The 27022-nt window shown below is 36.9% G+C and overlaps 1 protein-coding gene across 1 annotated transcript in view; it reads right to left on the minus strand.

Moving 5' to 3' along the window:
- LOC126469882 (E3 ubiquitin-protein ligase HERC2) overlaps positions 1-27022 on the minus strand; it is an 846528-nt gene that overhangs the window by 584026 nt on the left and 235480 nt on the right. The window contains exons 19-20 of the mRNA XM_050097213.1: positions 26552-26662; positions 8295-8451 (exon numbers count right to left, since the gene is read on the minus strand). Of these exons, the coding sequence (XP_049953170.1) occupies positions 8295-8451; positions 26552-26662 (268 nt within the window). The remainder of the gene's footprint in view (positions 1-8294; positions 8452-26551; positions 26663-27022) is intronic.

The following is a 27022-nucleotide window of genomic DNA, read 5'->3' on the forward strand; positions in this document are numbered from 1 at the left end:
GCTAGCAGCACATGCTCGCAAAATACTTCAATTTCTCCTTAAATTATTAATTAAATTTTTCTTAATTATTCTGATTGCTTTCAAACAAATGAACCCTTTTTAGCAAAACTAAACCTCAGGCTTGTCAATCTGACACCTCATTTGTCCATTTCCCAATCCCGACAAAAACACACTGTGTAATTTATAGGGAGTCTTGTTTTAGCTCCATTAAATCAACTGACCAAAGATCTTCTTTTTCATTTAATTACAATGGGGTCCACAGCCAAACAAAATTCTTTGAAGAATGATAACAATCTGTCACACTAACTGTTGTAAGTTAGATTAAAATACCTCTTTATTTTGCCATCACTGTTGGTGTGCTGTCTGGGCTGTGTAGCCATCTTCAAGTGAACCTGATATACATCTCAGGTATAACACAGCTAAAAGAGGTTGTGACAGTCTGACAGATTGTCATTCATGAAATTCTGCAGCTACACTGCTCACCATTGTGCTCGATGTGCAAATGATCAGCATTTCAGTGCGACCACACAAAGTATGGAGGAGGAACACCACCTACCTTCTGATGAGGAAAGATTGCACAGTGGGTTTCTGATTCAGAAATCACATTTGAACATTATGACAAAATTGCAGTATCTGTGTTGTGAAGAAGTACAATGCAATGTTCCTTTGGACATGCACGTATGCCCAAAGGAACAGGCACTATGGTGACTACAGCTGCTATGAATGATATTAAATGTATTCACAGTTGCGAATATGAACCATCTCCTGCTGTATGAGGGAATGACGAGAATGAAAATTTGTACCCGGACCAGGCCTCAAATCTGAATTTCTTGCTTTACATGAGCGGCTACCTTAATCGCTTCAGCTATCTCAGAAAGATTTATGGTCAGACCCAAAATTCCATATGTCATTGTTCATGTGTCATGCCTGTACTTGTGCATCCCATTAATGTCATTCCTGTACAAGGGAGACATTTTATTTGTAAGTCAGAGGCCCAGTATTGGCTGATAAATATGAAATTGCAGTGCCTGTCAGAAGGAATAGGCAGTGCAGTGATTACAGTTGCTATGAAAGACATGAAATGTTTTCACATTTGCAACTATAAACGACCTTCACCTGTATAATGGAATGATGCAAGTGAAAGAAAGATACAAAATGTATTCACAGTTGTCAATATGAACAACCTCCAGCTGCATAATGGACTGACAACAATGAAAACATTTACTGTGATCATTCCATTATATAGCTTGAGGTGGTTCATATTTGCAACTGCGAATAAATTTCATATCACTCACAGCAGCTGTAGTTGATGCAGTGTCTGTTCCTCCAGATATGTATACATGCAAATTCATCAGTTGATATCAGGCCTATGACTTACAAATAAAATGTCTCCCCTGTAGTACAAGAACAACATTAATGGAATGTATGAGTACAGGTATGACACACGGACGGCGACATATGGTAATTTGGGTATGGCCATGATTCGTGCTCAGACAGCCAAAGCAATTAAGGAGACCGCTAGCATAATGCAGGAAATACGAGTTGGAGTCCTGGACCAGGACAAATTTTCATTGTCGCCATTGCCTTATACCTCTGGATGTGGTTAATATTCACAACTGAATGTTTGTTGTATGTGAGAAGATCAGTTGAGACTGTGGTGTATCGTTCCATGATATTGCTGCTTGGTCAGTATCCCACAACTGTCATGTGATCATCACATTGATGGGTTCAGAAAGTCCACACTGAACACCATGCAGAATGTCAGCAGCCAAGCACAACTAGCACCTGAGAGGACAGACATATTACTTACTCAGCTGTACAAGAAGGTACAGCCACATCATATACCTTCCGTCAGAAAATGAGCTCGTTTGCAGTAAGACAATTCTACACATGGACAGAGGAACAATGTCTGAAGCAGCACAGACTGTCAGCATGGTGATAATTAATGTGGCTCTTTTTCATGGGGCAGTAGAGAGATGTTTATAGACAGTGGTGCAGCCAAAGACAACACTGGACATAGGAATGGCAGTACATCATCTTTTCAGATGGTTCTTTGTAAAGCATCACGATGGACATATCCGTGTAAGAGGCCAACATGCTGTTATTCTTTTCTCACCTGGTGAAGTATAAACACCAGCAGACATCCATTGGATAATGAAGAATTTGTAAGGGGCAGCATGTCTGGCAAAAACCTTGAATGTGGAATGGAGTTCTGCTGCTTCATAGTAATGCAGATACCCATATCACAAATGTCGTACCACAGAAGTTATGCCGACTCAAGTGGGAGACACCTGAGCCCCCACCCTATACTCCTGATCTCTTCCGAAATGATTATAACACCTTTGGTCGCTTAAAAAAGGCCTTGAAGGGTCAACAATTCCTGTCAGGCAAGGACATGCAGTATACCGTCACAGATTTCTTCACGTAACTGGACACGGTGTTTTACCAAACAGGTATCTTCAACCTGGCATGTCAGTGGGATCACTGCCTCAATGTTCACAGTGATATTGCCTGACTAGCATACTGATTCTGAACTGTACAGCCTTCAAAGGAAAACTTTTTGATCGCCTCTTATAATATGGGTACATCTCTGGCATTTGAAACACTGTATGAGATTTGGGATAAAAGGTATTACATTACATGAAATGAAGCTTGTCTTATGGTGCTCAAGTAACACTGACACATCAAAAAAGTTACAAGACAGCAGTTCCATCAAGTATGCCATCAAGCATATTTCTACAGTTCTGCTGCATCTACGTTCATTACAGCTCAATATACCAAACAATGGAAAATCTACACTGGAATAATGACAATATTATGAAAAGAATAGTTGCCACTCACCATATAGCAAAGATGCCGAGTCGCAGATAGACTGACAGGCGTATCTGCAACTCAGCAGCTCCACTACATGGTGAGTAGCAACTGTCCTTTTCATAATATTGACATCTCAATATATCATAAATAACACCTTTACTGAAATTATGAGTTGTGCGTATCTCATATTGGACTGGATACTCTCCAAACTTCTTACTCTTCATTACATTAATTATGTGATGAGCTTTCGAAATCTGAGCAAGAAGAATATCTTTTCATAGTCACTTAACAGATTTCAATGTACAAGCCATAAACTTTTAAACCCTTGCTTATGTAGAATGCAGACACCAAGAGAAGCTTGATCATGATGACAAGTTACTCAATCCCTTTTGTTCATTTGGCTGTTTACTCATTTGAAGTACACTCGTCCCTTACAGAATGGTACAGACATAACGAGATTTACCCTCCCCCCATCCCCAACTCCCATATCAGATGTGCCGATCATATGGGCCAGGAACACATTACAAATCCTTTGTTTAATGTCCTTCATAAATTCAATTGCTTAGTTAAACACTTATGTTACACAAACTGGACACCCAGAGCTCAATGTTGTAAGGATCAGTATGACAAAAATGCACTGTTATGTCTCCATGACCACTCCTGTAAATAATGTCACCTGCATCTCCAAATACTATAAATCTGTAGTTAGTAAGGTTTGCTAGATGAACATAAATGAATGGATGCAACTAACGTGGCTCAAATTCCCCTCCTCCATCCCTTGAAAATATTTTCAGAATAAGAATCTTTACAACTAAATTGTTTTTTGAGTCAGAAATGACACATTATTTTAAAATATGAAGAGGATGTGCTATATTTAAAAGCTTTGTACAGCATCTGTCTTTCACCAGAAGAATGAGGAGTCACATAAACTGTACTTTGACACTGAAATGCCTTCATCATCCTGTAATGGTTATTCCTAATACAAATGATAATATTAAATCAATGCTGCACTAAACATGCATCATACCCTTGCAGCACAAACTGATCACAGCACTTGCCACTTCACAGGTGCATTCCTTACATATAAATGAGACAATCTATGAGAATCTGATGCTAATGGCATATTGCCACATTTTTTATTTCTATTATATTATGATGCAATTCAATCCATAATGAGCTCAGCTCTAAACAATACATTCAGCTCAATAAGAACATTCCGCATTTTAAACACAAAAAATAAATAAAATAAACTGCTTACGCACATATACCAACCCTTCAATAATCTGCTAAAAATAAGTTTCATATTACATGTCGCATATTCCATGGATCACATGGAGAGAAGTACTTGGGTTGTGAAAAGACGTCAGATAAACATTTACATCTGCACATCAACTCTTGGTAAGATCCTAAATGATCTTGACTATCTCTGTTTACACCACTGTGCTTTTTTCGACAGATATATGTAGGAGGCAGTATTCTGTACTTCAGCAGTGAATACACCTCCCTAGCCCTCACTGACTGCTCCGACCACACAGCAGCATTGCTGCTTAGTTCCTGCTGGAGTACAGGCTATAGTTTGTGTTTCACTGTCCCTGTTAATACATATGAATGAAACGAGTATCGTACTAGGCTAATTTGGGATCACTCTATCATGTGGGCATGTAAAATTCCATTTTAAAAACAATTTTTTTTGTAATAGAAAGCAAAAAAGCATTTTCCATCAACACTGGGCATTGCATTAAGGACATGACATGCAGTATTTGTTCATACTGACTCCAGTCACTTATTGCAGAAACCAAGTTGCAAATATCTGCCTAAACACCAGAGCAAATGTGCATGACGACTCTTAGTAGAGACACCCTGTATACACATAATAAGTTATTTTTGCTTATGCTGATGGTCAACTGCCAATCCCTGAATGAAGCATAGGATCTCTGCAGGTTTTCATGCATTTCACTAAAATTTTCTAGAATTGCAACTTCTCTATATAAACAGAAACATTCAGAAACTGCCTCATGGAGTTTATGATATTACCCACTACTTTATTTATATGTAGTGTGGACAAACCTTATGGTAAGACTCTGAACTTTCATTCTGGAGGACATTTATTCAAATGCATGTCTTGGAATACAGATTTAGATATTCCGTGGTGTCCCTCAAATGACTTGAAGCAAATGCTATGGTGGTTTCATTGAAAAAGACACAGCCAATTTTCTTCCCCATCCTTCTTCTAATCCAAGCTTGAGCTCCATAACTAATGACCTCATCACTGGTGGGTAATGAAACCCTAATCTTCCTTCCTTCATATATTTTGAACAGTAAAGGTCCTATGACACTTGGTGGGTACACTTGAAGCTCTTATTATATCTGAAGATTTCTCTCTGTTAAGATTAACATCTGTATTCTATTGCAAAGAGCTCTTGAATTTAGTTACAAAGCTAATTTGATATTCCATATGCTCATACATTTTGTTCATTGGCAACAGTGCAGAGCTACATCAAACACACACACACACACACACACACACACACACACACACACACACACACACACACACAGAGAGAGAGAGAGAGAGAGAGAGAGAGAGAGAGAGAGAGAGAGAGAGAGGGGGGGGGGGGAAGGGGGGGAGAGGGAGAGGGAGGGAGGAGAGAGAGAGAGAGAGAGAGAGAGAGAGAGAGAGAGAGAGAGAGAGAGAATGATCAGATCATTTCTGGAGCCAATACTACAGACAGTAAGTTACATTAAAATTTCACGAGCAAGGTTGCAGTTCTCTGCAGTTGCTGGAATCATAAGTATGACCTCAGAGGCCAGACACGCGGCATCATTTGTTCCAACATGCATTACTATTTGTAGATGACATATTGCCTGCTAACTTTCGCAAGTGTGAGTGACTGACACTGTCAAACGTTCGCTCTCCACTGCTGATCTCAGAGGTGGATAAACTTGCAGCCCGAGGTTATACGTGCCTGTTTTGTCAATATCTGATGATTTTTGCTTGGTCATTAGCACTGTGGTTCTTCCCTTATTATTTGCAACAGTCATTCACTGTCACACATGAACTCAGGATCCATTTACCTTGTGGCTTTCTTCATTGTTGTTCAAACTACTGCCAAGTTAATGAATTTCTATGGCTTGTCTAAACAAACTGGTGTAGTAGCTCTTTTCCAAAGCAAGAACTGATGATGCCTATATTGATGCATTGTACAGTAATTCCAACATAGACTTTTCCATATGCACATGGTGTTGCGCCACTGAGTCTATTTTCTAGGTGACTGAAACCCACAATTGAGTTAACACCAAACATCACTGCACACTGATGCAAGAATTATTAGAGAAGTGAACAGACAGGAGCCAACAAGTTGTTTTCCTAGCAAGAAACTGCATGCAGACCATGCTGGCGCAGCAAGAATCACTGCCGGGCCGTACATTAGAGTAAGTTACCACACAATGAAGTTTTGATGCCACAGCCATGTCTGTGTTGCCAGTGACACAGCAAAAATATGGAGGCCAGGCTGCAGCAGTGAAGAACCAATTACCACATGACCAAGCTTCACACTGCGGCTCAATTATGACATTCTGTCAAAACAAGGGCGAGATGAGCAATTATAAATACTGCCCATTTTAGGTATTCAGTGTCTGTCTAATCTGCAGCCACCTCCAAAAAGCCATCAACCTGAAGTGGTTCATCCACTCTGCTCTACTTGTCGCCGCTTCTGTGAGTTGCGAAGCTATGAGCTGTGCCTTAGCCCAGATATCTCTGGGACCTGAACTTGTGCCTTCTAGCTGGTGAGCCACCTGCTGATAGACTTCTGTCACCTGCAGGATGCTCACTTGCGGTCCATCATTTGTACCTGGGCCTAACAAGCTGTTGAGCTGCCACTTGCCTAATCCTCAAGTGTTTCCAGCATTGAGCTGTGCATCTGTGCCAGCCAACCTGGCCAACTTCTGCAGAGGTCGACATAGCCACCTGCCACCCCAGTCTGGGCTCTGAAGCTGCCCATCTTCTCCCATCAGTGTGCTGACAGTGTGACTCTGAACCACTGCAACCTGCTTAGTGCTATGAGGTACCTGTGTCATCAAAGGGAGCATGCAGAGTCCAGAGTTCAGCACCCACTCCACACTCCAGGGCTGGTGTCTGACCCTGGCAGCCAACTGCTTACTACACAACCACTGTATTTGATGGAAAAAATAAACTAATGCCTGTTTCACTTCTATGATTTATCAGCAGACATCCACCTGCCTCCATGAGTCTACCACCAGGTTAATCAACTTTCATTGTCACCATGACCTACAGCAGGCTAAGTAATTACACCAGCAATCTTGACGACACTACAACGGTATGTGGCATGCTCCCGACACTGCGGGTGGATCCCTTTGTTTCTTTTCTGATCTTAGCCTCTCTTTGATCTTCTTGCATGGTTTGTAAATAATCGTCAAACAAACACTGGTTAAAGATCCTGACACAAAAGCCAACAGCTGATATGTCAACAAGTGGCCAAACAAAAACATCAACTCTGCATTTGCAGTTGACTGGACCCTATTCCCTCAATGGCTGTGGGAACAGCCTCTTCAATATAATGGATGAGGCCTCCAGGTATACACACATTGCAAAGTTGTTCTCTCCCATCCTTTGCAGCCATTTCTTTAAGGAGTACTATTATCCACTGCATGTTTAAACTGCCAATGATTAATGGACTCCCTAATCTTTTGTGTTTGTCTGGCCATGACATGGGAAAAAGCAGCTTTATAAAGAGGTGAAATCATTTGAAATGAATGAATTAGTTTATTCTGTAGAGCTCCATTTCTAATGAGTTACATAATCATCTTTTGGGAAAACGTAACTTCACAGCTTACAGATACCACTTTCAGGATACGTAAGTTTCTCTGACATGATTTTTAATATATACAACTACCCAAATATCCGACTCCTCTCCATACTAATGTTCAACTTATTTTAAATTGCCTATAACTGCAGTCACACATACTGTTAATTTTCCTAAACTCAGTGGTTTATAAGTCTAGCATGTAGGTTTCTCAACACAGGTTGTGCTCTATTTATAGTCACCAAGCTATCTGCTTGCTGCATTTCATTGCTTGAACTGATAATAGTTCCACATTCTGGCTCTCTGTCAAAAATTCTAAATAATGTGATTAATGGATGGATTTAAAAACACTCCATTTGTACTGAACTGTTTGTTGATACTTGCAAATATTTCAATGATTGCCTTTTCAGTAAGAGAATAAAAACCAGTACCTTTTTTTAATTCAAGTATTTGTATCATCTCAGAATTATCATCAATTCCATTAGCTACAAAAAAATAACCCAGAATAAAATACTGTGTACGCACAGTAACATACTTCTACATATCAACATAATAATCACAACATAATAATCACTACACAATATCACAAGCAGAGGTACATGGAGCCTGGTGGTCCACATAACTTTCCTAGTCCGCACACAAGATACTACAAGTTACCTTAACAGCAATTTGATGAGATGCAGCAAGGGAACAGCAGAACTATGTTTCTCATGCAGTGCTGCATCTTTTGCTTGTTTGCATCTAGCCTCAACAAGAGCTTGTTCTGACATAAGTGACTTTTGTTTATCTACATCTGGTTCTTCACTTAATTCAGCTGCAAAAGAAGTTTGAATTACATTAATATATGATTAAAATGCACTAAATAACAATTTATTGATACATTACATAAGGAAGATAACTGAACATATAAAGTACCTAAATGTCTGACAAAAAAAGCAAACTGCTCCTAGCTCAACTGAGCTTATTATGGACAACACTTTCACATCAGTAAGGCATGATGTGGTATGAAATCATGAAATGTGGCAAGAATCAAGGTTTCACAATAAAAACAAAGGAAAAATCTGAAAACTGTGAATCTGTAATCATATAATGCAAAAAAAATTGTCATTTGTTATCAATTTGTCTGTCTGTCTGTCTCCTTGCCTACCTGCCTGCCTGTCCCTCCATCAAGACCAGTTTTCCCAGGAATGGATAGATGTATCAAGTTGACATTTACATTGCATATTAAGATCTATGGCCCCTTGACAGTATAATAAACGTTAGCTTCTAAGTCAATGTAGTAAAAATATATGACCACTTATGTCACATATTTTGATACAAACTCACTCATCAAAACCTATAGGGTACTTCCCTTTGGTCTAGAATCATGGAACTTGGCAAGGAGAAAGGTTTCAAAGTATGAGTAAAGGGAAAAAAACCTGCATTTATTAATCTGTAACTATATCACACAAAAATTTGTTTTTGGTCATTTATCAGACTGCCTGTCTGTCCCAGTGTCTGTTAAGATCAGGAGCGGGTTGCTGTATTAAGCTGAAATTTATGTCACATACTTAACATTCTCAAAAGTCTGAGAATCTCTGGGACCAATTCCTTACCAGTATCAGTGTCAATAACAGGCAAAAAATCATCAAGAATCTTGATTCCTGGAGTATATGAAGTGTCTATACACTGGTTCCCGTGTGTTCACCGAAGTTAAGCACTGTTGGGCGTGGCCGGCACTTGGGTGGATGACCATCCAGCTGCCGTGTGCTGTTGCCATTTTTCGGGGTGCAGTCAGCCTCATGATGCCAATTGAGGAGCTACTCGACCGAATAGTAGCGGCTTCGGTCAAGAATACCATCATAACGACCAGGAGAGCGGTGTGCTGACCCCATGCCCCTCCTATCGGCATGACACAGCGGTCGGATGAACCCAGTAGGCCACTCGTGGCCTGAAGACGGAGTGCTCATATGAAGTGTCTATACACATAACGTAAAACATTTGCATTCCCGCATTTTCTGTTTTCCCACTTTTTACATTCATTTTTCTCAGAGCCAACAGAAGTCCTATTCTCTCAAGACAATGCTTTCCTGTCATTAACAGTTCCACGTTACAACATTTCCTGTATTTTAAGTTTTCTTTGATGTTATCACAACTTTCAACAAATATTTTCATATGGATTCCTGCAACAAGTGCATCATATTCCTGCTCAAAGTCAGCCTTGGAACAAAGCAGAAAACATGGACTATATGCAGAGTTATTGATCATGTAATATAGCTTTAGCATGGTAAGCAAGAGTTTCATTGTCAGAGTGTTGGGTCACGGCCACTTATATTACAGGTTCACAGTGTTTGTAAGGGTGGCGAAGTTTCCGGGTCACTGCTGTAATAATAATCATGATCTGACAATAGTGACTCCAATAGCAACCTTCCTACTGCTCAGTGTGTTGTATTACAACAGCTTGAATTTAATTTAAAAGTCATTTATAGAAATAAACACCACTTTTTCAAGACGGCCATCTCTATAATGGGCTTTCATGAATCATTGTTAATTCTGTGTGAAATTTGCTACTCCATACCAGGTGTGCAGTCGTAGGTTGGTAAAATCTGATGTCAGAGATGAACATTCCTCCTCACCTGTAAATTTCATGCCTACTGTTCTCTGCTAACGAAGACTGCCAACTTTAGTGTTTAAATCAATTTTGCATTGCAAGTTTTATTTACCATGATTTTATAATAATTATCAATAATATGTCTCATATTAGAACATGTATACTGTTTTAACATGGTTTCATGAAATAGTAAAGCCAATTGCTGTTAGAAAGACATAAAAACAATAAATTATTTCAGATCTCTTTATACAGGCAAAATTTAAATGGTTTTTATTTCATATTTTGAGCACTATAAAGATAATGACAATTGTTGTTGTTGTTGTGGTCTTCAATCCTGAGACTGGTTTGATGCAGCTCTCCATGCTACTCTATCCTGTGCAAGCCTCTTCATCTTCCAGTACCTACTGCAGCCTACATCCTTTTCTGAATCTGCTTAGTGTATTCATCTCTTGGTCTCCCTCTATGATTTTTACCCTCCACACTGCCCTCCAGTACTAAATTGGTGATCCCTTGATGCCTCAGAACATGTCCTACCAACCGATCCCTTCTTCTAGTCAAGTTGTGCCACAAACTCCTCTTCTCCCCAATTCTGTTCAATACCTCCTCGTTAGTTATGTGATCCACCCATCTAATCTTCAACATTCTTCTGTAGCACCACATTTCAAAAGCTTCTATTCTCTTCTTGTCTAAATTATTTATCGTCCATGTTTCACTTCCATTCATGGCTACACTCCATACAAATACTTTCAGAAACGACTTCCTGACACTTAAACCAATACTCAATGTTAACACATTTCTCTTCTTCAGAAATGCTTTCCTTGCATAATGACAGTAAGAGTAACTTATTCATTATTGCTTGTTGAGTTTCCTACGCTTTCCTGTAGTGTACGCCTCCCTGCATTAAGTCCACTAAAAAACGTAAAAAGGGGATTTTACAGTAATTATATTTGTACTGAACCCTCAGTGCATAAAAATATTTCAGCAAAACTTGAATTCCATGAGGTATGTGAACAGTAATTCTCATCTGAACATCAACAAAAGCAAAACAAGGGCAATGGAATGCAGTCAAATTCAATCAGGTGATGATGAGGGAATTAGATTAGGAAATTAGGCACTAAAAGTAGTGCATGAGTTTCGCTATTTGGGTAGTAAAGTAACTGGTGATGGCCTAAGTAGAGAGGATATAAAATGTAGACTGGAAGAGAACTTTGTTGACATATAATTCAGATTTAAGTGTTAGGAAGCCTTTTCTGAAGGTATTTGTCTGTGAAGTGTAGCCATGTATGCAAGTTAAACATCGACAATAAACAGTTTAGACAAAAAGAGAATAAAGGCTTTTGAAATGTGGTGCTATAAATAAATACTGATGATTAGATGGGTAGATCACATAACTAATGAGGAGAAAAGAAATCTGTAGCACAACTTGACTAATAGAAGGGATCAATTGATAAGAAATTGTTTCAAAAAGCAAATGGGAGTAGAGCATTTTGAGGGTTCTGTAGAAACTTAATTATGTATACAGAATGTTCACCCATCTTGGGACTCGAGAATCTCTACAATTCTTGTCTTGTTATTGATGTCAATACTGGCATGATATCAGTATTGGGAATTTGAAGATTTTCAAGAAAGTTTTAATTTTAAGTTTAAATTTTTGTGTAATTTCACATTTGTTATTGTAATTTCTCATTTATTTTATTAATTCAGAACTTATAGTAACACACTATGCTTATTAGCAACACCATTTATTTAAACTTTTTAAGAGTCATTATTTAATAATGTTTGAGTTAACTGAATAAAACTTTAAAGATGAGTGAGCTGAATTTTTTGTGATCTTATGCCCTCAGGTATTACTTAAGTTTTTAAATTATAATAATTAAACTTACATATTTATGATAGAATTTGACTAACAGATACTGAAGTATGATACTTCACTTCAAAACCACAGGGAATTTCAAAATTTAGTCCTGAGACTTAAATTCCCGTTGAAATTAGAAGTAAATATCCTGCTGAAAATTATCTAAAAAAAAAAAAAAAAACGGTGCCCAAAACCTGTAAGTACAACAATGGTATCTTTACAGTGAGAGTGAATAGGTATTTATAAGACCAGGAAGTTTTTAATATTGTCTTCACTCATAATCAGGTGGGATTCCAGTCAAATGCAGGTTTAGTAGTTCTTATGAAAATCAAAAATTAAATTAAAGTAACTACTTAAGTATTAAATTTGAATTAAATTTGTATTAGCTTTTGTAGTGCCTTGGTTTACTAATGATAACATTCATTTGGTGGAGAAACACCATAACACCGCATTTTGGTGTTTGGTTTAAAATCTATGTTGAAATCTCCAACAACAATCAGAAGAGAAATGTAATCCTTGCCATTATTATTGTATACCATGGTGTCCATGCATTCTATAACAACACTGGTTAGACATTGTGGTGACCTCTAAACAGCAATCAACTGGACCTCGTACATTTCAAAATGAACACATATGCACAGAGTCCATATAGAGCACCTGGGTTATTTAAGAAACAGCTGTTACATGATCCATCTGTCACAGCACCTCTTTGGTTTTGAAGTTCATACACAATAGATCATCAACCTATATAACTACCACTGGTCCATCTACTCTGCACACCTCATAAAACCGTAAGTTTAAAATTGGCACTGTGGCATACCCAGGTTTCAAGAAACAGTGCAACGTAGGAAGAAAGAATGATAGGGTCAGTGAGTATCTCTGGCAAAGGAACTGTAGACCTGACTACGTGACATAAATTTCAGCTTGATATATCTACCTGCCTCTCAGAAAAAGGGGTCTTAACATACGGAAAGACAGACAGACACAGACAGACAGCTGGGTAACAAGTGACAAAAAATATTTTTGGTGTGATACAATTACAAATTAGAAAATTTTTCTTCATTTGTAATATGAAACCTCACTTCTAGCCATATTTCATGATTCTAGATTGATGAGAAGAACCCTACAGGTTTTGATGAGTGAGTTTGCAATCATAAAAATATGTGACATAAGTGGCTGTATGTTCTAACTGCATTGACTTATATAAACAGCACCATGGCTTAGTAATGGATAATAGCCTAGCAGGGATGCTAGCAAACATTTTTATGTATGATTTTGAGAACAAATTTTTCACTAAACACAGGTGATGAGTCATTAAATTATATGAAAGGTGGGTCTATGACATGCTTATAGTGTTCAAAGGAAGCACAGCAGAAGTCAAAGTTTGCATAACAAATTTAATGAACTACACTCAATTTCACAACTGAAGTAGAAGAAAACAGTTCTATTGATAGTCTTGATTTGAGGATATCCAGACTTAACAGGAAGCATGGAAAACCACTATCACAGATATGGTTATACATCAATCATCTTGTCAACCTATAAGAAATAAACATGCATTCTTCCATGGCACGCTTGACAGACTGATTAGGTTACCCTTGTCTACGGATGACATAGAGGACTCTACAGCTTACAGCATCTAGCTGTTAACAATGGATATGACTTTATGTTAGTAGATAATTTAATTAGAAAAACGTTAGACTAAAAGAAAGGATCAGGCAACGTGAAATCGCATTACAGCAAATTACAAATAAGGAAAACCCAAAGTTTATAATCTTGGCATTTGAGGAAAAATCTCTGATAAAACAGAGCAGATTTTCAGAAACTAGTCTGTGAAAGTTACTTTTCAAACAAAAAATGAAGTTAGGAAAATGATGAGGAGAAAGAATCTATAGCTGATCATTCGGGGGTATACAATGTCACTTGTGGCCAGTGTGACCATATATACATAGCACAAACAAGAAAGAAATTTACAAGGAGATTCAGAGAACACTAAGCTGTTTTGAGCAACTATCATAAAACACAAGCACGTACAATAGGGGACAATGAAGAACACATGCAAGTACTACATATAGCAGAAAAAGGTATTCATATGAATCTTCTTTAAGAAGTGGAGAACATACTGATCTGAAAGTTCACCCTGATAAAATACTTAATGAGCAAAAAGACATTAAAAAAATATCAAATATTTTTATAATTTGTTTTAATCTTCTGCAACAATGGGGGATTAATTATACCCAATGATATATACATCTTCATACCTTATCACTAATAATTCTTGACTACATTTTATGCCCAGACTATGACATACATCATCTAAATTAATCTGTTGGTGCCCACATTAGAATTCCCATGAGGTAACAAAGTGGGGCAAGAAAAATTTTTGCTTCAAGTTGCTTATATATATACTTATAGAAAGATGGGTCAGTTGTCCAATTAACATGCCTATTTGGGTAGTTATGATCAGACTTGGATAGATGTTAGGTGTTATTCCATTAAGGTACTGTTGTCAACTTATGTGATACCTTTGCACATTTTATTTATCAAATTAACTACTTTAATGAAGTAATACTGTTTCCACAGAGACATTGTAGGTTTGTGACTAAATACATAGGGTGTGTTCTTTTCTGTGATTGTTCAGTACCATGACACCAGAGCAAAAAGTGCCGAGTTAAAGTGCTTTGTTAGAGATGCTAACCGAATATAATATACTTTTATATTTGATAAATGTATATAACTACGGCTGCATGTTTTTGAACAGATATTTTCATGTAAATGTTATAATGTAAAAGTAAACTGATTAAAGAGGGCATAGTGTTAGAACTTCTATTGGTTACACAATGATGTAAAAATGGGATGCTTGTAAGAAAAGAAGCAGTCTGGGAATGGACATGATAATACATCTGTATAATTTCAGTGAGCACATTTCAATATGTCAGGTGATATGGCTCTTTCACAAGTTTGTCTGTCCATATATTATGACAATAGGTCTCATTACTTGGTGCATGCCTTATTCTATTTTAACTTTTTATGCACAGAGTTATATAATGCACACTACCACCTTCAGAAGATGCTATCTGGTAATGATGGGGAGACCCATAATTAATTATTTTAGGTCTACTTGTTAAGAAACTGAGTATTCATTTGTGGCATAAGCTACAAAATGTAATGGTACTTTTGTTATTTTGCCACTAGGAAGAGTAACAAAAACACCCAAAAAATAAATTTGTTACTATACATTAATACATGGACAGTATATTGATATGCTACGTGATTATGGATTATTATTAAATTAGACAGTCAAAGCTGCTGAATTATGGACTTGATAGAGGTAACCAATAGTAATTCATTACCACAACTGTGAAAACACAATGACACATGCCTTTGTATGTTCCATAACAATGTCTTTCTTTTTGTGCCACTGCACATAGTGTACCTGTAGACTACATTTCTGTTACAATAAGCATGCATATGGCCACAAAACAATGTCAGATGCTATGAGCATTCATAGACATTCCTAGTACCTTTATTTTTTCATGGGTCTTATAACTTACTTTGATGAGCCAAAACATTATGGCTACCTACTTAATAGCTTGTTTGTCCATCTTTGGAATTAATTACATCACTGATTCTTGGTATCAGGGATCCGATAGTTTGTTGGTAGATTTGTGGAGGTATGAAATATTATATGTCTACACACGAGTCAAGTAATTCGCGTAAATAATGGGCCTCTGATTTAAATAATGTGCCAGTGATTTACATATGCAGTGATGACACCATATAAGAACCTACATGGGTCATTGGTGTTAGAGCTGCACCTTTTTTAGATTGAAGTCATATGACAGGTATTCCTGCTTAAAGGAAGTCCCTTTAACTAAGGGCTCACCTTCAGAAGATGCCATGTTTCCAAGAAGAGAAGGAATTAGCATATTTCATCAAAATATAAGAGGTATTAAAGTTAGTGAACTGCTTACAGATATTGACTCTGAAATTAGTGGTATGTTGGAGCACCACTTAAATAATTTGATAATCCAGGGGGTTTCTTTTCCAGGACATGGATTAGCTGGCTGTTTTTCAAGGAGTTCCTTGCGGGGTGGGGGAGTGGCTATGTATGTAAAAAACAGTATTCCATTTGAGTCCATAGACGCATCATGACACTGTACTGAATAGATATTTTAATGTTGTGCAGGGGCAGTTGAATTTAGTGAAACTAAACATCTAATTGTTGTTGTTTATAGGTCCCCTACCTCTGACTTCAGAGCATTTCTCCTCAAACTAGAGAGGGTTCTTGATTCACTATATAGGAAGTACCAGAACTTAATTATATGTGGTGACTTCAATATAAATTTTGTATATGATGGTGCAAGAAAAAGGATGTTGGTAGATCTCCTAAATTCATACGATCTGATGCAGACTGGTTCCCCCCCCCCCCCCCCCCCCCCCAACTAGGGTGCAGGGGAACAGTGGCACAGCCATAGAGAATATTTTTTTCATTCTTCATTACTAGATGGACATTCAGTTAGTAAAAGAGTGAATGGCCTTTCAGACCATGATGCACAAATTTTAACACAAAAAGGCTAAAGTACTCAAACAAATGTCACATATAATTACAAACTATGTAGGAAAGTTAATCCAACAGCAGTAGAGAGGTTTTTAAATCTTGTCAAGGAACAAGAGTGGCAGAATGTTTATAGTGCCGATAACATAGATGACAAATATAATGTTTTCCTTAACATATTTGTCATGCTCTTTGAGAGTTGCTTTCCATTAGAACATTCTAAACGGGGTACTAGCAGCAATAGGCAGCCCAGGCAGCTGGCTAATGGGATAAGGATATCACATAGAACAAAGCGAGAATCATATCAAAATGTTAGAAGTAGTCACAATCAAGCTACAGTAGCCGATTACAAACATTATTGTAAGGCGCTTAAAAAAGTTATTAGGATGGCGAAAAGTATGTGGTATGCAAATAGAATAGCTAATTCACAGAATAAAATTAAAACTATATGGTCAGTTGTGAAGTAAGTGTCTGGTCAACAGCACAAAGTTGACAATATAAAGTCAGTTCGCAGTAAAAATATTTCTGTTACTAATAAATCAGATATATGTACAGTATTTAACAATCATTTTCTGAGCATTGCTGGTGAATTAAATAAAAATTTAGTTTCTACAGGGAATCATATGACTTTCTTAGCAAATGCCTTTCCGAGATTGATGTCTGAAATACTCCTCTGTGATACAGAGGAGGGGAAGATTGACTCATAATTAAATCACTGAAGACTAAGGACTCTCATGGATGTGATGGAGTTCCTAGCAGAATATTAAAGTACTGTGCTGCACATGTTAGCCCTGTATTTAGCCATATTTGTAATTTTTCCTTTAGGAATGGTCAGTTTTCTGAATGATTAAAGGATAAAAAGGGAGAAAAGGCTAATGTAGACAATTTTAGACCTATTTCTATGCCATCAGTCTTTGCTAGAGTTATTGAAAAGGCTGTGTATGTAAGGCTAATTGATCATTTTATGAGGGGCGTTTGAAAAGTCCGTGCAAAGTCCAAGAGGTGGCGTATCGAGGTCATGTTTGGTTAGTAGCATCTTTGGAAAGAATGGACACCAAGTTTCAGCCATAATGGTCTATTTCTTTGTGTTTGGCATTCATGTGAATCAAGGAAGTTGAGTGATTGTCAAACAATGGACGAAAAAGAATTTCTTGTGGTGATTAAACATTACTTTATGAAAGGCAAAATGCCTCAGGAGACTAAAGATAAATTTGATAAACATTATGGTGACTCTGCATCTTCAATTAGAACAGTTTATATGTGGTTTCAAAATTTTCTGTGTGGCCATATGGGTACAAGTGATGCTGAACATTCTGGATGCCCTGTGGAGTTACGATTCCAGAAATCATTGATAAAATCCATGATATGGTGATGCACGACAGAAGAGTTAAGGTGAGTGAAATTGCTAGTGCTGTGGGCATCTCAAATGAACGAGTACATAACATTCTGCATAAACGTTTGGACATAAGAAAGCTATCCGCAAGATGGGTTCCACAATTGCTCACGCTTGACCAAAAACAGAATCGTGTGAAGTGTTGCAAGGATTGTTTGCAGCTGTTCAGGAAGAATCCCCACGACTTTAAGCATTGTTTCATCACTGTGTATGAAACACGGATACATTACTATACTCCTGAGACCAAACAACAATCTAAACAATGGGTTACCAAGAGAGAATCTGCATCAAAGAAGGCAAAGACCGTTCCATCAGCCGGAAAGGTTGTGGCTACTGTCTTTTGGATTTTGCAAGGAATAATCCCCATCGACTATCTGGAAAAGGGTAAAGCTAATATTACAGGTGCATATTATTCATCATTATTGGACCATTTGAAAACCAAGCTGCAACAGAAACACCAGCGATTGGACTGCAAAAAAGTCCTTTTCCATCACGACAATGCAACAGCACGCACCTCAGCAGCTGTGGTCACAAAATTAATGGAAATAGGATTCTAACTCGTTTCACATCCCCCCTATTCTCCAGACTTGGCTTCCTCGTACTACTATTTGTTCCCCAATTTGAAGAAATGGCTGGCGGGACAAAGACTTTATTCAAACGAGGAGGTGATTGCAGCAACTAATAACTATTTTGCAGACTTGGACAATTCCTATTATTTGAAAGGGAGCAACAAATTAGAACAGCATTAGATGACGTGTGTAAGTCTAAAAGGAGACTACGTTGAAAAATAAAAAAGGTTTACCCCAAACACGTAAGTAGTTTTTATTTTTGCACGGACTTTTCAAATGCCCCTATTATATCACATGATTTGCTATCAAATGTACAATTCAGCTTTAGAAGTTGTTTAACAACTGAAAATGCTATATTCTCTTTTCTCTGTGAAGTACTGGACAGGTTAAACAAAAGGTTTCGAACGCCAGGCATACTTTTTGATATAACTAAAGCGTTTGATTGTGTTAATCACAAAATATTGCTCCAGAAGTTTGACTGTTATGGAATATGGGGAGCAGCTCACAATTATTTCACCTCTTACTTTAGCAACAGACAGCAAAAGGTCATTATTCACAATGTTGAGAATGGCTGTGATATGGGTTCTGAGTAGGGTATGGTCAAGTGGGGGGTGCCCCAGGGATTAGTGTTGGGGTCACTCCTGTTCCTTATTTATATAAATAATGTGCCATCTAGTATTACAGGTAACTCTAAAATATTTCTATTTGCTTGTTAGTAAAGGATGTTGTGTGCAACATTGGCCCAGTTTCAAATAGTGCAGTTCATGACACAAGTTCATGGCTTGTAGAAAATAAACTAACGCTAAATCACAGTAAGACTCAGTTTTTACAGTTCCTAACACGCAATTCAACAAAACCTGTCGTTTTAATTTCACAGAATGGAAATATGATTAGTGAAACTGAGCAGTTCAAAATTCTAGGTGTTCAGATAGATAGCAAACTGTCATGGAAAGCCCACATTCAGGATCTTGTTCAAAGACTTAATGCTGCCATTTTTGCTATTCGAACAGTATCTGAAGTGAGTGATCTTTCGACACGAAAATTAGTCTACTTTGCTTATTTTCACTCGCTTATGTCATACGGTATTATAGTCTGCGGTAACTCTTCCCATTCTAAAAGGATAATTTTGACTCAGAAACAGGTGGTTCAGACAATAAGTGGTCTAAGTTCACGAACGTCCAGCTGACCCCAGTTCATGACTCTGGATATTTTGACAATGGCCTCTCAATATATATATTCCTTACTGTCATTTGTTGTTAACAATATTAGCTTATTCCCAAGAATAAGCAGTTTTCACTCAGTTAATACTCAGCAGAAATCTAACCTGCATTTGGATCAGACTTCCTTAACTCTTGTGCAGAAAGATGTGCAGTACACTGCTGCATTCATTTTCAATAAGCTACTGCTCTAATTCAAAAATCTTAGCAGTAATCCACACACTTTCAAATCAAAACTAAAGAGTTTCCTCATGGGTCACTCCTCCTATTCTGTAGAGGAGTTCCTTGAAACATTAAGTCGATTCTTGTTGTTTTGTTGATTGCGTTTACTTAAACTTACGATTCACTTTTTTGGGTTCATAAACATTTTATTTTTATCTGTTATTACTTTTACGTTGTAATTTCATGTACTGGCATATTCCATGACCTTGGAGATTTGCTCCTCAGTTTGGTCCTACAAAACTTGACGCGTAAATAAGTAAAATAAAATAGGATTTGGTTATCGAGACACCAACGTGAGTTCACTATAATGCTCCTTATGGTTCTGGCTCTGAGACATGGACAATTATACTGCTAAAAGATGTCATCGCAGTCAGGGAAGGCAACAAGCATGAAGGGATGGAGGCAGTCTGCAGCTGTCGATTAAGACCACAAGCCCCATGCAAGTGCAGGACAATGTCTCCAATAGCATAATACTGCTACCACCAAATCTGAGTCTGTGGCATGCTGCACATTTTGAGGCACCATTTACCTTGAAGATGGCATTTGTGGAGACGACCATCGACCTACAATAGCAAGCATGTTATGCACCCAAAGAGCTGACACATTTCCATTGATCAACGATCAAATCCCGATGGTCCCGTGCCCACTACAATCATAACGGATGATGTCGTTGGTTCAACATGTGAACACGTAGGGGTGGTCTGCTGCAGAGCTCCACGTTCAACAATGTACAATGAACAGTATGCACCAAAGCACTTGTGCATGCATACTTGTTCACAGGCTCTGCATAATAATTATTTGCCTTTGTCAAAATTGTTTATCTCAATGGATTTCCCCAGTTACAGCCCACATCTTGGCCAAAGTGATCCCCCATCCATGTCTGCTCTGCTTACATACTTTTGCTACCACATCATGTGCCTGCAGTGCAACCAGATGGCATCAAATGTCACATTGGGCAGTGGTCATAATGTTGTGGCTTAACAGTGTATATCCCACAATGTTTTATCAATATTATACAGTGACCACTGAGTAGAATCAGTCTATTATTGTAATAATAATGTTGTAAAGACTAGTGTAGGCATTCAGTAGTTAAATTAGGTGCAGTGTTGGTATCTGCGATATGCTGGCACTTGTTTCAATCAGCAGTCATTAGTTTCATGCACCCTGGGTCATTTTGTACAATAAACTGAAATGATGTGGATTGAGTCATTTTACATTCACATTGGAAATTCATTTCTAAATATGGCTACAGGCTGAATATAATTTGGAAGTTTTTTTTTCCCAGTTCCTTAATGTCTCCATTGAATATCATAGACCTACTGAGTTCTGTACATTATAACAACCACACACCAATGTCTCTGAGTTTGACAAAATAAAATTATGTGATGCAAATACAGCTAATTTTTGTAGTGGAACAGTCTGTTGCAACTTCTATTTTCCAATAGTGTACATACACAGCTTAAATGTTTTGGAAGTACTTTCTTATATTAATATGTGATGTGACACACATAGTGTCTGCTCATGTAATAATTATGTACTAAAATGGAACACACTTCATATGTGCGTATTTTCTTCTTTGGTGCAATGGGCCCAACGATGGTCTGATCCTCGACCAAAATCGAACAGCCGTAATAAAAAATACTGCTACATTTGTGCAATAAAAAAATTACAGCTGTATATCTCATTATCCAATTTTTAACCTTTATTAAAGATGTACACCACCACCTCCATGAAACATTCTCAATTATTTACACCAAAGCTGCTATTTAATATTTACATTGCTGAGAGGGTATTTGGTGATTCTATCTGCTCCTGATCTAAAGTATGTCTCTTTATGGCTTCATGGGTGACAAGCAGTATTACGAATGATGATGTCTGTAGTTGGGGGTATGCAGAAGATATTGAAAGCATTGAGTGTTCCTGACAGTTTAATCAAGGAAGTTAAAGCCATTATTCAGTTCATTTTTTTTTTATTTTCAAGATGATCTTTTTGTGCATAATGTTAAATTGTGGATGGCGGCTGCAATTTCCTTTGCTGATCCAATAAACAGAACAATGGTGTCATCTATGTACCTTAGATAGTATATTACTTTTCTTTTCCAGTGACCTGTTCTTCAAAGAATTTATTTTTTAGATGGCCTAATGTGCCATCACAAGACCTTCTTTCTGTGGGAACATTTGGTCTTGGAAGCTTAAACAACTGTGGGGTAACATTGTGGTTAGTAAACACAATAATCTGTAAACTTCTGGTTGAGATATTTTTCTGTATTTCTATAAGTGATGTTGATGATCTCATCAATGGGTGGGTACATTGGTGTATAGATTTTTACAGTTAAGGAAAGGATCTATACTATATAGCCATGAACCTACAATGCCCCAAGCTAAGAGCCCAACCAAAAGTACATAGATCGAATGTCCCAATTAAACCCACAACAAATTATGTAACAGTATCACATACTTCATCGAGAAAAAGCTAAACAAACAGTATGCGACAATTACACATACAACTGACAATATACTGTCAAAAACTTGATTGTAAAAAATAAAAGACATAAAAATCCTGGACAACAGTAGGTTCTTTTAGATTAGATTAGATTTACTTTCATTCCAATTGATCCATACTGAGGAGGTCCTCCAGGATGTAGACCATGTCAGAAAAACAATAATACATGACAAATATTTACAACTGACACAAATAAGCTACTGTACCTTCCACAGGTCCCAAGTGGAATGATAGGCACTTTTTTTTTTTTTTTTAATGAAAGCTACATGAAAGAATAATTTTACAAACACACATTTACTATGACCGCATTAATGCACTGAATTTAAAACTAAAAAATGTTTTTTTTAATTTATAAGGTAATAAACATATAATAGAAGTACTACAAAAAAAAAAAAAAAAAAAAAAAAAAAAAAATGTTGGTTCTACTGAGAAATTCATCAACGGAGTAGGAGGAGTTGGCCACCAATAAATCCTTTAGGCTTCTCTTAAACTGAATTTCATTGGTTATTAAGCTTTTTATTGCTGCTAGCAAGTTATTGAAAATGTGCGTCCCTGAATAATGCACACATTTTTGTACAATAGTAAGTGACTTTGAATCCTTGTGAAGATTATTCTTATTTCTAGTACTGATTACATGAATTGAGCTATTGGTTTGAAAATGTGATAAAATTTTAATGACAAATTTCATTAAGGAATTAATATATTGGGAAGCCGTAGTTAGTATCCCTAGTCCCCTAAATAGGCTTCTGCAGTATGTTCTTGGGTTTACACCACATATAACTCTTAATGCACATTTTTGTGCCTGGAGAACTTTAGCTTGGCTTGATGAATTGCCCTAAAAAATAATCCCATATGACATTATGGAATGAAAATAAGCATAGTATGCCAGCTTATTCATTTTTATATCCCCTATGCCTGACACAATTCGCATTGCAAATAGAGATTTGTTAAGACGCTTCAGTAGTCATGTGGTGTGCTGCTCCCAGTTGAATTTATTATCAAGCTTTAATCCCAAGAATTTAACACTGTCCACTTCTTCTATCTGCTTGTCATCTTATGTTAGGCATACACTCTTGGGACACCCCTTACAAGTTCTGAACTGCATGTAGTGGGTTTTCTCAAAGTTTATTGACAAAGAATTGGCTAGGAACCAGTGATTAATGTCCACAAATATTTTATTAGCCGATCTTTCTAAGACTAGACTTGATTTGCTATTTATTGCAATGTTTGCATCATTGGCAAACAAAACAAACTTGGCATCTGGTAATGTTACTGATGAAAGGTCATTTATATACACAAGAAAAGGTAAGGACCCTAAGATGGAACCTTGTGGAATGCCACATGTAATTAGTTCTCAGTTGGATGATGCCTGATAGCTTAATACACGTCTCTTTCCTAAGACGTAGCTAATTAAATACACCTACGTACCAACAATGAAACCATTGACATACAAAAAGAAAATCTCTTAAAATACAGAAACATATCTCAAGCAGAAGTTTATAAATTTGTAGGACTACAAACCATAATATTATCCCAAATATTTTAGCTTCAATGATCAAATATTCTCATAAACAGATGGCCTTGCAGTAGATAGTCACATGTCTGGAACACTAGCAAACATGTTTCTAGACCACCTAAAGATAAATTCTTTGAAGAACAAGATCACTGGTAAAGAAAAGTAATATACTATCTAAGACTTGTAGATGACACCATTATTCTATTTAATGGATCAGCAAAGGAATTTAGTGATCTCCATTCACAGTTTAACAATATGCACAAAAAAATCACATCAAAAATAAAAAAAATGAGCTGAGTAATTGCATTAACTTCCTCGATTTAACTGTCATAAACATTCAATACCTTCAATATCTTCCGCAAACCTCCAACTACAGACATCACCATTCATAATACCTCTGTCACCTATGGAGCCATAAAGAGGCACACTTTACATCAGGGGTAAATCGAATCACCAAATACCTTCCCAGCAACACAAATATGAAATCAAAACTAAACAGTGGCTTTGGCATAAATAATTAAAAATGTCTTTTCTTCAAAACATCAAGATGACTTTTGAGCTTAATTAAAGCTGTCATGTCATTTCTGAGGCTAACAGCTGCCTTAAAGTTGGTAAAGCAATATCCATTATCTTTCTAACTATAAAGCCTAAATTCTTACTAATGATAGGGTACACAATGAGTATTTCAATGCCTTTCTCAATTAAGCTATTGCAAAACCTTACAGATTGCAGTAAAATTCTTACCTGATCGCATTCCACTGCCTTTTTTATTTAAACATAAGAGCTTTTAACAAAGCTGATATGCATACTGTGAGACATTTATGCTCATCGCATCTGTCAAAATGACAGCACAGGTTGCACATCGACGGTGATGTGTGAAGAACATATTTAAAGGGATTTTTTTATGCTGATGTGTCAAGTTATAAAATAAAACCAGTAGAGTAAATCTTTAGCCTTCGTCCTATAATAATCAACAAACTTAATTGTTCCTTTGGTTGATGCTACAATGTCCACACTTGCACAAGGTAGGACACTTGAAAATGTGCACATTACATGAACAGAGTGAGTCAAGTGATATAGCATAATTTTATTATGGTATACTATTTAATTCATAACTTCCACCTCTGAGCAATTGGAGTGATTCTTAATGAACAAAAAACTGATTAGTTGAGTGAAAAAATGCACAGCAGAAAAAAATTAGAGGCATCATGTTAAAACCATGTATCACCACCTGTAACTTGATAATGGTCTCAATGCAGCAAGGATGTGATGACATTTCTCTCCATGAATGCTATATCCAATTCAAGCAACTTATTGATGATTACATTCCATAGATCCACCAAATTGCAGAGATGTTAATTGCTACATTTCACCTGCTATGCAAAATAGTCCCAGACATTTTCTACAGGATGGTGAGAGGATGATCTATTAGGGCACCTGAAGTGCAATAGGTTTCATGAGTATTTGTCAAACCAGAAATGTGCGTTGCAGCAGTGTAAACACAGCTGTCATCATTATTGCAGACAGGAATGTACATAGCATACTCACCACAAAGATTTAGATGAAAGGACAAGAAGATATGGTCCATTTTCATTAACCAAATGGACATCTTTTCATAATAAGCATACTACAGCAGAGCAGTCTACATTTTGCACACTTCTTCCTTTAAATTCAATAAAAAAAGTAAGGCCCTCTACTAATAAAATTTTCATTTTACCATATAATTTTCAACAAATAACACAGACTTTTTCAATAGCTCACATAAGCATTTTATTAAATAACGTTGAATTGTTCTATTACTACATATTAATTGTGACAAGCCAATGGCTTCATTCTTAAGACTCAGGCACCCTACCTTTTTTCAATACATGAAGTGACTGTAAACAAAGCAGACACATTCGGCAAGTTTCGTTTAGTTGGGTTCACAGTCAGTCAGTTGATTCTAACAAATGAAAGGTCAGAATCTAAGAATAAAGTATGAAGTTATGAATGTGATAAAAAAATATTTAACAAGCAATTTGAAACAAAGTTTATGATTATTGCCACAATACTGCTTACATTATGTGGCACGTCACACTATTCTTTTAAATAATTTGTGCAGATTATTTCTAAACATGAAGCACACACCTGTGATGGATTTGCTATTCAGTAGCACTCAGTAACTTTAATCAATATAATTATCAAGAAACAAGCATCAAATTAACTTGCCAATATAAGCTTTGGTTGAAATACATTAATACATTTGGAAACAAGCACAAACATTTTAACTAGATACTTAAAAATACTCTGATAATTTCAATAAGTTAGGTAACTGACCTTCAAATATGCTTTAATCAAATTAGAACACGAACAAAAGTTTTAAGAAAATTTGCAATGCTGACAAAAAGCCTGAGCCAGCCTGATAATCATATTTTTTATTTAGTATACTGTAAGCTGAACACTACAACTGTTGCAATATTTACAATATACTTGCACAAAAATATATCCCAACCTTTGAATGCTGCTTTCAGAGCTGTTTCAAGTCCTCCATCTGCCATCAGGCTTGATACTAGAAGATCTGTCATGAAGCGATGACCTGGGCTTGTATCAGAAGGATCAGTTACTAGAAAAATAAATAAATACATAAATAAATAAACACTTACACCACAAAGCTAAAAATAACTTATTATTTTATGAAGAAATGACACAAAGAAACAACTGGTTGAAACAATCAAGGTTACAGAGATTATATAGAAAGTAATCTACAATATTCCTTTTAAAAATATCAAAGAGCTCCAGATCTTTTGGGATACAGCATGTTATATGAGGCTAGGAATGGGTTGTCCTACTGTTAAATGGTTGACAGCAGTACACACAGGGTCCTTCAGCTACCCCTAACAATGATGTTTTATGCAACCTGTAATGTCTTATCTGGTCTTCGAAAACCACATGAGAGATTTTCATGTCCTCTCACTTTCTATGC

This window comes from Schistocerca serialis, chromosome 3, assembly GCF_023864345.2.
Source record: "Schistocerca serialis cubense isolate TAMUIC-IGC-003099 chromosome 3, iqSchSeri2.2, whole genome shotgun sequence".
Taxonomy (NCBI): domain Eukaryota; kingdom Metazoa; phylum Arthropoda; class Insecta; order Orthoptera; family Acrididae; genus Schistocerca; species Schistocerca serialis.